Genomic DNA, 13723 nt, shown 5'->3' with positions numbered 1-13723 from the left:
CAATGCTTCGTTGTATGAGTTGCTTCGAGATTTGAGACTTATTTTTGGACAACACACAAAACAAGGCCAGACCAGAAGACTCCTCGTTTTGCACGCATTGGCTCTTGATGTCGTTATCTGCTGTGCTGTGAAGGCTTATATAGAGTTTGCTGGTGACGGAATGAATTAAAAACTTCCATCTATGTAGAATGAAGGGCTTATCTGATGTTTTGATACTGTTCTTCAGTTGAAGTAGAAATCGATCAAGTGTCTTACGCAAATTTTGCTTCGAAAATGGTGCCCGGTCGGGGGGGCTTGTCGCGATGCGATTTTGCTCGTTCGTAAAATCTATATTTGTAACACTGCGACATTTGTTGTGTGTGTGTGTATGTCTTATCAATACTTATTTTCATCGCTTCCATCTTTCCTTCTTTTTGCAGTGCTACATCTGGTGCAAACGGGATCTTCTCACGGCGCTTAGACTTTTCGTCGTTCAACGTTTTGCCGCGTCAGCGAATAAACTCCTATTCGATAAAGGTAAGTGCTGCTTTCGACGATGGATGGTTCTGGGAAATAGTTCTTGCCCCAACCTTGAATGTCACATTCAAAACTGCATGCGTCATGTGACCCGCGCATTCGTATGCAAATCGCTCGATGTAGGAAAATTGTGTTGCTCCATGTTGCCCACGGGATCATATGTCAGTGCGACAGATAAGCTCACAATGCTATTTGTGGTTTCATTCCGTATCTAGTATCGAGGCTTTTTCTGAACAACCATCGGTGTAAATGAAGCGCGTCACACGATTAGCATGATTCGATCGAACACCGTAACAACATCATAAGAATATGTTCATTTGCCGCGGCACGGATCTCATCACCGGCTTGATTTCACTTCCTGGAAAAAAATAACCACAAGCACTAAAAGTCCCACGTTGGAGTGGCGTGCATCACATCTACTGCTGCACGCTTTGAATCGCATGTGTACGGAACGGAACGTGTCTTGGCAAATAAACGATGCTATTGGCAGTTTGTCAAGCAAGTGCGCTCGGTGCTTGAAGAAAAACATGTCGCCCTCTGCCTCACCAGCGCTTCTCGAACACACAATTCTCGCGTGCTGGGAACGAGAGGGAAACTGTGAATAACTGACCCGTCACAATGCTCCTAAACTACTTTTTACTCATCCATCCACCGGGGATAGGTTTTGTGTTAGTACAGTTTCGGTCGAAATGGTTGGCGTCGTGCCATTACACATTTACATCCTCTCCATACCACGGCGAGTAGTTTCCGCATTTCAACTTATATTGCCAACTGTTGCATTCCGCGTTGCGTTGTGCTCACAGCTTCTACCGGTGACGTCGACATTATTTGACGCGTCGAAGTTAATGAGTGACAGTCACGTTTTGCATGTGGCTGGTCCAAAAACCGCAACCCGTGACATTGTTGTGGTTTTTGCTTCCAAGCGAGAGAGAGCGGACATGGTATGGTGTTTGGTGCAGGACAGAATTGTGGCGCACCGTCGTCGATTATGTAAAAATGTGTCCCATCGGGAGTGTTAAAAACTCGTTTAACGAAAAGTTTTATTTTCCTCACTTCCTCTTGCGGGTCCTTTCACTCGTTGGCGGATGGGGTGAATCAGGTAAAATTTTATTGGCTGGAATATAGTGTCAACATTAAGTGATCACGCACGGGCGTAAGATGCTGTTGAAAGAAGCGTATTATTGCTAGAGCCTGCCGATTGCGCTCATCATCCTGCCTTGGCTACGCAGAGTGTTACGTGGATAAATAATTTTGAACAATTTTGTAGACGTGTTTTGTCATTAAATGCGTTGCATCTCCTGTACACGCGAGTGGGTTGCCGATGTCATGTCGGTCTCCTGGTGACTAACGACTGCACGTCATGCGATAATCGACACCGTGGCACTCGGCCAGGTATGCACTTTAGATGGCTGTTTTAGTATCATCTCGTGATGGCGGGCGATCCGTAAAGTAATCGATTTATTATGGAAATACTGAACCGCGTCTCTTCGTGGGAGTTGAACAGCACGCGTTCAATTGCATCTTATTGTTACTGACCTTTGGTTGGGATGACGTTTTCAAGCAGTTCGAGTAGGTGTGGCTCAGGGATCAGGTTTTACCGCTTCTCTATATATATCATTGCGCGCGGTTAAGAGGTCAATGCGTTCATTTGGTTCAAAGTGGTGTCAACGGGCTATTTTGAATTTGATTTTCAACAGTATTAGTACATAAAGTATCATTTTTAAGGATAGGGTTGAATCAAATCCATACAAAACTGCACTGCATTTATTGGCTCTTAAATGTGAAAACATGTCAAGACATTAGCATCAGGAAAAACAGGATAGTCCACTAGTAAACTGGAGGGTTAAGCAATGTACTTCCTTCGCTCTGACACACAACAAGGAGTGCGAGCACTTTTTTTTGTTTCGACCTTAACATCGCTACGGTGAAAGTGCTCAGATCAATTTCCAAATTCTAGTGGACAAGAAATAAAAACAGCACCAAGTTCAGAGAGGAGAAAAAAAAAACTACGTGGTCAAAGTAAAAACCTTAGTGATTTATTAGTGTTTGATACGAGTTTTGGCGCACCGGTTGTGAAGTTCGAACTTTTTGCGTTAAGCTTTTTCTTCGTAACCCACCAGCACAGCGAGAGAGAGAGGAAGTGTTGGAGTGGATTCTTTCATGCAGCGTCTCGAGATCTGCAGCGCGCGGTTCTTGCCATCAGGTCTTATCGTCGGTTACTTGCTCACAAAAAAACCGTACCTACCCCATAGTGCTTGACCTTTCCTTTTTTCTTCGGTGTGTGTAAGCCGGGCACGGCAGGGTGGCTCCAACTTTCAGTAACTCTCTGATAACAAACACGAAACTGTGCGAGAGGGTATCGTGCTGCTGCTGTTGCTTGGCAGTATTAGCAATATGGCATGGAAGGAAAAACGGAAAGTGTAAAAGTTTCCCATTTTCCAGCAGACCATCCCCATCTGTAGAATGCGAAACGGCGACAAAGACTGAGTTGGGACTAAAAGGCACCCACCAGCAACAGGGAGGTACAGCAGCAAGCATTATCGAAGAAAAACCCCATCTTCCGAACGACAATCGATAAGCAATCAATTCTCGACAGTTTTCCTTCCTCTTTCGATCGTTCATTCGTTTTGTTGGCGAGATGGTGTCCTTTTGCGTAATGTTTTGCGGGTTGTCGCGCGCCTTATCGGAAAATGGACTCCGGGGAAGCGGAGCTCCAAACGACGCGAAATTGGCAAAAATGGGATCTAAAACCCATTGGTAGTTAAATGTCACTATTTTGAACGAAGAGGCAAGTGTAATTAAAGTTTAATTTCTATTTATCTCATTGTGTGGTCTTGCTTTTCGGAGAAGCTTCCCGTGACTCGTTGGATTCTCGAAACACCACCGGATGCACAAATTTAGTTACTTGTGTAAAATGTTTTTTTTTTCTCGTGTAGAGTGAAACACCATTTTGTCAGAAGGTATTTTCGACTTCGACTACGCTGAAGCTACTCTCTTTCCACTGACTAGGTTTTGGGCCTCTTCGCTCTCTTTCTGGCGCTAGATTTCATCGAAACCCTCTTTATGATGTGTCTCGGTCCAATTAAATCATAAAAATTCAATTACATTCTCATAAAGCTTCGTAACGCCTCATAAAGCTCTACCATCCGAGCGTGTGTGTGTGTGTGTCCTGACCTGAAGGTCAACCTTTCCTAGCCGAGCCCGGAATTAAGGGATATTATCCTTTCCCTTTCGGGTGTCACCGGTGTGGTTTGTTTTTCATGCCGGTGGCGCAGGATGTGACAGGAGTAAGGGAAAAACGTTTCATTTATCGATCCTGTTTATCATAAATATTTGGCTAAAGTGTGGTGTGGGCTTCGCTGACTTTCGCACATGCCCCGCCGTGGCTGGACGTTCGATGGGTTAGATGATCAGTAGACAGATGAGTTTATCACTGGAACCGAAAGTTAGTTGATCATTCAGTCGGGCAGCGTAGCGGCGGCTAGTCCAGTTTTCGTTTAGCTGAGGATAAATAATTCATCACCTTCATCAAAACACGCGGCCCAGACAGTGGAGTTCGGTTGACCCATCAGGATGACGAGATATAGTAGGAGGTATGAGGCGATGCAACAAATGGTTGTAGTCTGCGTGTGTGTGTGTTGCTTAAAACGATGGCAAAGAAGGGATTATTTTCATCCCCAAAAGCGCTTCCGTACAAAAGTGTCGTTATAGCTAACAAAAAAGCCACCAGGTGGGTTCCGTTGGCTTGTCCCTGTCAAAAAGTGTAGGAGGAAAACATACGAATTTTTAAGATAAAAGTTGCATACCGGGCTAAAAAAAGCAAAAAAATGGGAAGCGGAAAATTGAGCATCTAGCAAAAACTGTAAGATGTGGCCTGTTGCTGCTACTGATAAATGGTTGTCGGATCGTTTTGGGACGCGATTTGGGTTTGCGCCGTGCAACGTGCTATAAAAATGATAATGAAAGTAATTAAAGCTAATTAAGGGTGAACATTGTTGGTCCTCGCGAGTTTTTTTTATTTATTTTTGCAATACCGTCACTAATGTTACTAAAAATAATGGGAAACTTCAGTGTTGGATTATAGGAGAGGAAACTCGGAAGAAGAAGTATGTAAAACTGGCGAAAAGGAGTCGCTAAGATAACAACACAACTCCTCAAACCCCCCAGTAATGCTTTTTGGAAATGGGTTCATTAGTCCCGGCAGACTGAGTTCATTTTGGGAGGAGTGATCTGTTGAAAGTTTTTTGTTTTCTTAATCACTTGACCACCCATTGTTTATATTTGTTGACTGACGATGTCTGTACTAGACGGTGTCCTGTTACTTGTTACTTGTTTTAAATTTTCCGACATTGACCATGATGTACAAAGTTCTGCTGGAAATAATGTTCAAGTCTAATCATTCTCTTCTTCTTCTTTGTTTTCTTGGCCTAAAACCTCTTAGGTCATGCCTTCCATTTCTGGCTTATTAGACTTAATGATATCGAATAGTTGGATAGACAGTCCTCACCCATGGGGGATGAGACTTGAACCCCGGTCCTGCAGTGTGAAGACCGGCACCGCTGTCGTCACTGCCATTAGCTACTACGGTTAGCGTTATCAAAGTTTGCTCAAGATAAACTTATATCTCGCAATGTCCAGTCTTGAATTTTTTATCTCAAAAGAGATCGGATGCATCAAACCGCACTATCTTCACGGATTCTCTGCAAAGGTTCTCTTTTTTATTCACCGACAAAGGAACATAATTGAGTCTCAACGTTCTTCCGCTTTATGCTAATTGCTACCGAAAAGTAATTTTCAATAGCAACCGGAATAATTTGTTCCCCTTTTTTCCCACTTGGCGGCACGCCTTGCTCGGGGACGGGGACTTGCCATCTTTTAATCTCTTTGTGTGTGTGCGCGTGCATATCGCGCCGTTGTGTCCGTAGCGAAGCATAAAATCATTCATCACCCTAATACGGCGGCATTTTCGGTTTCTCAGTCTTGGACGTTTAGACGCGAACAAGATTGATTTGTCGAGTTAAAAGTCTCGGACAGCCGGACGTCTGTGCACTTTGGCTGACTGCAGCCGAAAGAGGAACCTCCCGGGTAAACAATGAGTTGAAGAAGCGAGTTGGCTCGCTTTGTGTCCATGGGTTTTGGGCTTTATTTCTTCGGGTTGCCGAAGCGAAGGTAGCTGGCGAAGCAGTCGCACAGTGTACACACACAGCACCACAGCCCGATGCGACGTCCGTGTCTTAAAAGGACACACATAATTTAATGTACACATAAAAAAGCAAACTCCATCGTCGTCACTTAGGGGTCGGGTTCGCATATAATGCTCGTCTCCATCTGCTTCGTTAATTTTTACGACATAATCTAGTGTCAGAGTTTCCGAACTACCCTGCGAAAGAGTATGCATGGTAGAGAGCGGCTAAGGTGTGACCGTGCCTCGGTTTGGGTGGCTGTGTGAAGGTGAGTGATATGTCAGTGCAGTCGGGGGCAACTAACTACTCGCCCTAGCCGTGCATAACATCTTGCATAATTTTTTCGTCTAGTAAGGGACAATACAACCATTTTTTTCATGTTCCTTAAAATCATTCGAGAGCTTAAATGAGACGCCAAAGTCATAGATTTTCAGAGACCATTGGGGTGAGGTTCGGTTTAGCAGTAGGGTTAACGACGATGAAGATTTTCGTATGCTCGTCTCCTCGTGGAGGAAGAAGTTAATTTTGATGAGTCTGCAACGATAAAGCATCCTGCACAGACAACACGGGAAGCATCATTGCAAAGCCGTGGGTATCCGTTGCACTACTGTCGGGCAGGTCTTGGTGGCATAAAAACTAATAAAAAGACTCGCCCGACTCATACCGAACAACGAATTGTGTGATCGAAATGAGCGTTGGCATGAATTTCTTGCCGAAAACTTTGACTCGCGATCAGGCAGGGACAAAAGTTTTACGTTACGGACGGTTGTGTCTTCGATTGTCGGGAAACGTTTAAAAGGTCTTGTGAGGTGTGTTCCACGGGGTCTGCGTTCGTCCTGTGATGATGATGCAGCTGAGGGCAGCACGATCCGTTGCGATGATGCTGTGCAGGGCGAGTTTTATGTTGCTATGATTTATGAGCAGCCAACTTCACGGAAAATGTTCTCGCAAACTGCCGTTGTTTCGGGGAAGAAATTAAACGGTTGTGCTAAAACGATGGGTTGCTCAGCATCCGTGAATGGGAACAACGAAGATGGTTTGGCCATTGGGCTAAGGAAATAAAATAGCATCACGGTAGCTATTACTCCTGGTCCAAGGGTCAGTGAACTCGGTCTTGAATAATTCAATTAAGTCGAGCTTAAATCGAAAATTGTTTGATAACTTGAATGGTGTCACAACAATAGTACTGTCATGTGATCTTGGCATTATTGGAAATGATTCTTGCAAACAAAACATAGGATCATAAAACAAAACCTAGAAAATTAAACAGATTCAGCAATGAAGGAACGAAACATGCCAATATTGGCGGAGAGAAAAAGAATGTCCCACGGATGTGTGCAATAATGCCATTCTAACAAGAGCTCTCTCGCTGTCAATGTTCTTCGGGAAGTCTCCTGTGCGTTCGAATTCCGGTATCGTTACCGTCTTCTCTCCGGAACGTTAGCAGTTGTGTGATGCCGGTATGAAAACCGCTCCCGAAACGATAATAAATTAGACGAGCAAGTTTAATGAGAAAAAAGTTGTTCAAGGAATTTGTCCTGTCATTTCGAGCTGCCTTTTTTTATCGTGCTCTTTGTTCACTTTTGCTATCACCAAGCAATTGCAGCATAAAGAGCAAGGACGGAAGCATTCTCCACTGCAGAGCATATTCAGGAAAATGAGACAGCACGTGGTGAAGGATTTTTTTGTTTTGATAAATCGATTTGCGTTTTACCTCCACATTTCAAGTTGTCGATTTAAATCTTGGTCACACAACCGCCACAGCGTCCTAACTTAGACGTCTCAGCTGGTTGTCTGTGAATCTCAAGCATCGTAGGGAAGTGATTTGCATACAGTAGGGAGTAGGAAGTGTTGTCTAGTTTTGTGCCGTGTCCGCCCGCTTGACATGTGATCGAGTACGGTGTGGGGTCAGGAAGAATCCGGATAATTCTGCATACAGCGCTCTAACGAAAAGTGAGTTATTGGAGGGACAGTAGTATTTCGTTCAATCGTTAGCGTAGATAACGGCATGCTCCAACCTTATACTCTCTACCCGATCGAACCGGAGGCAAGCTAAAGCCAGACAGAAGGAAGGAAGGAACGAATCGAAGTGTCGAGCGTCGTGTGCTGGTTATGCAAACATTTGCTATGCTTCGACGTACGAACATTTTTCACGGTCTATCGCTCGGGTTGGTGAACCTCCGGAGAGAGAAGGTCGCTCAAGAGTACTTCATCTTGATCCATCTCTATCGCTGATATCGGCATTTGCTTGCGTTCGCTCTCGATGGCTTCTATCTCGCTGCTGTGTAGCCCAGCTGCAACAGTCTTTTCGATATCTTCCCGTCCCTTCTTCTGGGCTTATCGGTGGTTGGTACCCTTAGGGTTTGCCGCTGTACTTGGTGGCATGAGCCAGTCGGTCGGTGTGGTACCTTTCCAGGCGTAGCCTAATCCCAAAGCTCTGAGCACAGCACTCGGGTGTGTTACCTGCACTATTTTTTTCTCTTTATATTGAAGCTCGTTGTTATTCTGTTGCTTATTCCGGGGTTAGACCATTGTAGCGGGGTGTGGACCCTTTCCGCCCGCCGTGTTGATACATTCAGCGCAATTTAATCCACAAAAAGAGCAGCAGTTTCGCTCGAGTGGTGATAATAAAGGAAAAGAAATTACACAGACTCCTTTTTTCGTTGTTGCTGTTGGTGGGTCCGGTCTGTGTGGTGTGTAGTCGCCGATCGATTGAGCCAGAGGTGAACGTGTCGTATGCTCACGACACTAACGGCTTCAATGGGGGGGAAGGACACGAATCGAAAGGATTCGTTTGATGTTGTGGACCAATATCTGTACCTTGGATGGGTGGGTGGTTGGTCAAACATTCGGGCTTTCCCCGTTGGCAGAAAGGCAGTGGGGGCGTTCCATGGATGGATAATAAATTTTCACATTTCACACCTGGTGCTGTATTGTGTCTTGATGTGAGAATGTTTATTCGTGGTGACCGGATCAGAAGGGACCTAGGCTGGGAATAATTGGTTTTGTTAGAATATTGTGAAGGTCATTGCACTCGTCTGCATGGTTAAGAACGAGACGTGTAATCTCTTCGTTTAAGGTCATATTTTTTAAACTCTTTTGACATCCTTCTTAAGTACACAACGGTTTCTCTCAAAGGAAACGGTAATTTGGTGGTTGTGATAAATAGAGATCAATTTGTTATCCACCGTGTTGTACTCTCTGCTTCAGGACCTGATTTATCTTGAGTTTATTCAAACAGCGCGGATGTTAAAGTTTTCCACGCGTTTTCCCGACTTGAAGCGTTGGAGTCAGTCTCGTGTCATGATGATGTTACCGTTCAGTCGGTCGTTGCAAATGCGATGTTAATTAGGTGTAATATTTTACTGTCGCTTGAATCACCTGCTTGTCTTCGCGAGTCAAGTATGTCGCTCTGCCGTGCCTGAATGGGGTGGACCAAGAGAGTGGTATGGTTGTATTTCTTACGAAAAATCACTCCCTTGAGAAAGGTGTCAGCAAGTTGGAGAGCTGCGTAAAGCAAATTTTCCTTCCCCAAAATGTTTGCTGTCTCGTAGAACGCTCAAGGACCAAGGAGAGAGAGTGTGCTGATGAAGTCATCAAAATTTTATAGCAAATTCCATAAAGCTATAATCGTTCGATAAACGGGGCGGGTCGCACGAATTAAAACAGGTTCAGATTTATTGTTTCGAGTCGTTTAAAAAAACAAGTTGTAAGCTTAAAGCTGCTAAAAAATCACTACCCAAAGGCGAGGTTCGCAGTTCGATTGAAACTTTGCTGTCAAGAAACCATCGAAATAGTATCATGTTTATTTTGGTTTTGTCCTGTTGGGATTCCGTTCATCTTCACCTCGACTTCCCTTTCTCACTAGGCGAAGGCAAAAGGATTTCACTGTATTGCTGTTGGGCTCACACGGACTGAAAGGCAGCGGCATGATGTCTGGATCCGATCGGTTTCGATCCAATCAGGTCTCCAAGATGCAAGGGACAGGAGACAACTATTATGATAACATTTGCGGTCTCATCACTTGTCGCTGTGGGATGCTGAAGCTGTGCTTCCGAATGCTACGTGTTTCATCCGTGTTTCCTCGCTGAGCAAGTAAGGGACGAGCGACACCTTTTGTGTGAAAATGTTTCCAGGGGTTAGTCTGTGGAAGAGAGTGAGCAAGTGCTGTGTGTTTTGATTTCCGAGACAGACGAAAGGCTAATCTTCTCGGCAAAACCGTGTCACACCTTCCTGAGGACACCTTTGCGACTAGCCCCATCCCACACCACTGCCTTCAACCGGAAAGCAAAGCGCCAAATGAATAATGATAATGACGCACAGTGTCCGACGGCGGAGGTGGCGTACTGCGAAGTATCCGGATGGTTTTTTATGCTTTTTTTTTGCTCGTGAAAAAGTGAATTTTCCTCTGCCATCCTTCCCGCACACCGTGTGGATAAAAACGAAAGCAATCAATTTAATTCTCGGTTTGTGTTGTTGGAGTCCTGGTCGTGTTGGGTTTAGCGCTTTCTTCCTGGCAGTGTTGCGGATTTGCGGACTAGCGCACGGAAGAAACACCTGAAGCCTCCTCCGTCTGTGGCGGCGAACAGTGTCAAATTAGGGGTTTATGCTGTATGGAAAAGGTTGAGACACGGGCTAGTAAGCTAGGGCTCCTCGGTACAAGGAAGCTGGATAAGGTTAGGCGCAGTTCTAGCTCTTCATGGTGCGAAAGGTCGTTAGCCTTTGTGACCCGTGCATGAGGAGAAGAGCATGTCATGGACCAGGCGACGGACGCCTGATCCAGACGGATGGACGGGCGGAGGAAGTTCTGAAGCATCGCGTGACTGACAAACGGATGCGTCTCCGTTACACACACACAGCTTACCGGTACGACCCACTCTCACCCAGACGTATTGCAGCACACGAAATACGTAAAACATCCGACATCCCGGACACTACTTCCCCCCACCCCTCCCACCAAAATGATCGGATAGGATACGGGCAAGGAAACACGGTTTGACATTGATATTCATTGAATATTAATATCGATAAAGGTTTCTTCTCGGTTGCGCCGGCGGGACGCGAACACTTTGGGTCCGTTTCGCACGTCGGGAAATGATGTTTTTAAAAATTTATATCAAGAAGCTTTTTCGAGATCTCTGGTCTGGTGGGAGGTACGGGATTGGGTGGAGGTGAAGGATTGGAGTTGAAGGCATGGCTAAGAAAAGGAGAGAGAGAGAGAGAGGGGTGGTATGGTCGGTTGTTCATCTTCATCGATACCGGAATCTGTGTGTGTAGCGTGTTTTCGGCTTTTCTTTTGGCTCTCTCACCAAGCAGCAGCAGTAGCAGCGTTCGGTCCCGGGGTTCTTCCATTTGCCCGAGGAAATCCTTCGTACGTGATTTTATTAAAAGAAAATTAAATCCTCTTCGATTTTGCTACACTGCCGGCGTGTGGCTGTGGTTGTTTTTCTTTGCTCTGCTGCTGTGGAGCTCTCTGGCTGTGTGCATGTGCCAGCTTGAATTTGCCAGTCTGTGATGAGTTTTTGTAAAATATAAAGTCAATGGTGTCCACTTTTTGCTGCTGTTCTGTTCCATAGCTCTCTCTCTCTCGGATAGAGTAACGTTTCCGTTCGTTGGTGCAGTTTTTCACACTGGATCGGAATCGAACAAAACCGATTCTTGTTTATTTTCCGGGCGAGTTTTGAGGGTTTTTTTTACTTGGAGCCCGTCACTTTCTGTTGGTCCTCCATCGGTGGGGTTTTTATTCCAGGGGGGTGTTCCTCCTAGCGTAGAGAGCGGGGATGTCTTTCGGTGAATAATTTTTCGCTAACCAGAACGAAACGATGATATTTATTGAATTCACAGCGAACGGATTACCACTGCCTCGTATCTGCGCGAATCCAACCGTCCTCGGTATTTGTTGTCGGTATTTCGATCGTATTGGGTTTGGTCGTAAAAGTTCGCAAACGCGGCCATAAATTCGAATGGAATTGAAAATTGAATCGTTGCGCTTCAGCCAACAACATCCCTCGCATCCCCTTTTTTAAAAGCTCTAGTGGTGGTGGCGCTGAATAACGTGCGAAATAAAACGGTAAACCGATCTTTTTCTACGCTAAGACCTGCTGTGGAGGTCTTTGAGTGCATTGAAGACAAGTTTGGGTGGTGTTGAGGGCTTCCTTACGATAGAGAATTTTATTGAATGGAGATTTTGAGATAAACTCATTTAAAAGCATCAATCAGCAGAGACGGGGGAAATGAATGCAGCGAGCTGAATGCAATTGCATTAGTGCAGTGTGATTTTGAATCACATTTTAATATCGGAAAATTCATTTCTACCCACATTTTCGAACGATAACTCTTAAGAGTGGTTTTCTTAGAGTAATATATCCAATATCAAAATAAGCTTTGAAAGATTTATTATAGAAATGTTTTATTAAGTGTGTTTAAATGGATTTTGCAAGCCTTAAGCACAGTGTAAAAATCATGCAACACCACCATCGATCAAGCGGTGCAATAAATGCATCGGTGCACAACCAAACTTTTACATTTGATAAATACATCGTCCCTGTGCATGCCATTAATCATGCATTCGAATTTTTCAAGTTTCGTTTGTAATTGCACGAGGGCCAGCTCGTGCCAGCTTGGTATAACATTTTTAAAGAAGTTATGGGGCTGGTTGGTTTTTTGGCACGTTGTGTCAATTTATTATTTTCACACCTATTTGCTTGATAAATGAACGTCGGAATATGTCGGTTGCATCCACATTGGAGGAAATTGAATTTTTCCACTCAATGCAACTTCCGGAACTCTACCCAGTGCTTTTACTGCTACCACCCGCTTAGACTCATTGGAGAAAAAACCCAACTGTTCGGCAAGGGTTTGTTGGTAAAAAAGTTTTCCCTTCAAGCCCCCCTCCCATCCCCCCGCTGAACGATGACAGCTGTCATCCATAACACACCGTTTTTCCTTTCTGTATGGCGCATTTCGCGTATCGTGAGCACTTGACGCGCGTCGTCGCGACGTCTGGCTCTTGGTGTTGTGTGCCTTGTTTGTTTGGTTCAGTTTTCGAACGGCGCTTTTTTTCTGTGTATGACGCTGTGTTCGGACCTCTAAGGCCGGTGCTCCTCGTTCCTTCCATCGAGAACTGCCGGTGCGTGTGAGAATCCGTATGCTTTCTTTCTCAAAATGCACAAAGAATGGCTGTCGGGTAGAGGCGGGCTGATGATGCGGTGGGCAGAGCTTCCAAAATTTATGCAATCAAACAAAAAAGGACTATCTTTTCCCATGGATATGGTACTGCGAATCAAACCCGAGGCACGAGATCTGCAAAAAGGACACACACACACAGCTTTCCCGCGTTGATTCGAAGTATGGTCGCATATTCATCTCTTTCGCTCACTTGACTAGCGCGCTGTGTTGTGCCCTACGGATTTTTTTTTGCTCCCTTGGCCCGCAAAGAGCTATTGGAGGAAATCGTTTTTGTGTATGGCTCCGATTTTGGCATGAATAGGAATGTTTATAGCTTTTTGAAAGCTCACTTTAGCTCACGTCTGTGGAATTTCTTATGCCGCCCCCGTGAAATCGTTTCCGAATTCGATCGGTGGATGGTGGCGGAAAGGCGCATTAAGCAGACTCCGCTGTCTCGCTGGAGCGAGAGCACGAGTGCGCGCGCGGGTTCGGTGCGTTAGACAAACATAGATAAATTGGGTAAATATAGAAAAGAACACCGAAAAGGACCTGGGTGAAGGATCGGAGCTTTTCCTTTTTTTGTTTGCTCTTCTCGGTCCCCACCACCCGGCGGCAATGGTCCTTGACAGGGAAATCCCGAGGCATCCCGGAAGATCCGGGACGAGGAAGACTAGGAAGTTCACTGACTTTTCCGTGTTTGCTGTACCTTATCGGTCGGTGGACCTTTTTCCGGGGGGGCGGGATAGAGTGTGGTGGGTTCGGGTTTTCCTTTTTTTTCTTCTTGTTTCCTGCATGCGGTCGCATATCTCAATGGTGGTATGCCCTTTTTTTCTTCTGTCTCTCGCTCGCTTCCTAGG

At 45.2% G+C, this 13723-nt stretch overlaps 1 protein-coding gene across 1 annotated transcript in view; it reads left to right on the top strand.

Annotated features, from left to right (window-relative positions):
- LOC118505448 (headcase protein) overlaps window positions 1–13723 on the top strand; it is a 108035-nt gene that overhangs the window by 20839 nt on the left and 73473 nt on the right. The window contains exon 2 of the mRNA XM_036041247.1: window positions 420–516. Within this exon, the coding sequence (XP_035897140.1) occupies window positions 420–516 (97 nt within the window). The remainder of the gene's footprint in view (window positions 1–419; window positions 517–13723) is intronic.

This window comes from Anopheles stephensi, chromosome 2 (genome assembly GCF_013141755.1).
Source record: "Anopheles stephensi strain Indian chromosome 2, UCI_ANSTEP_V1.0, whole genome shotgun sequence".
NCBI classification, from domain to species: domain Eukaryota; kingdom Metazoa; phylum Arthropoda; class Insecta; order Diptera; family Culicidae; genus Anopheles; species Anopheles stephensi.
Note: the sequence above shows the minus strand (reverse complement) of the source record. Positions and strands in the feature narration are given on the sequence as shown.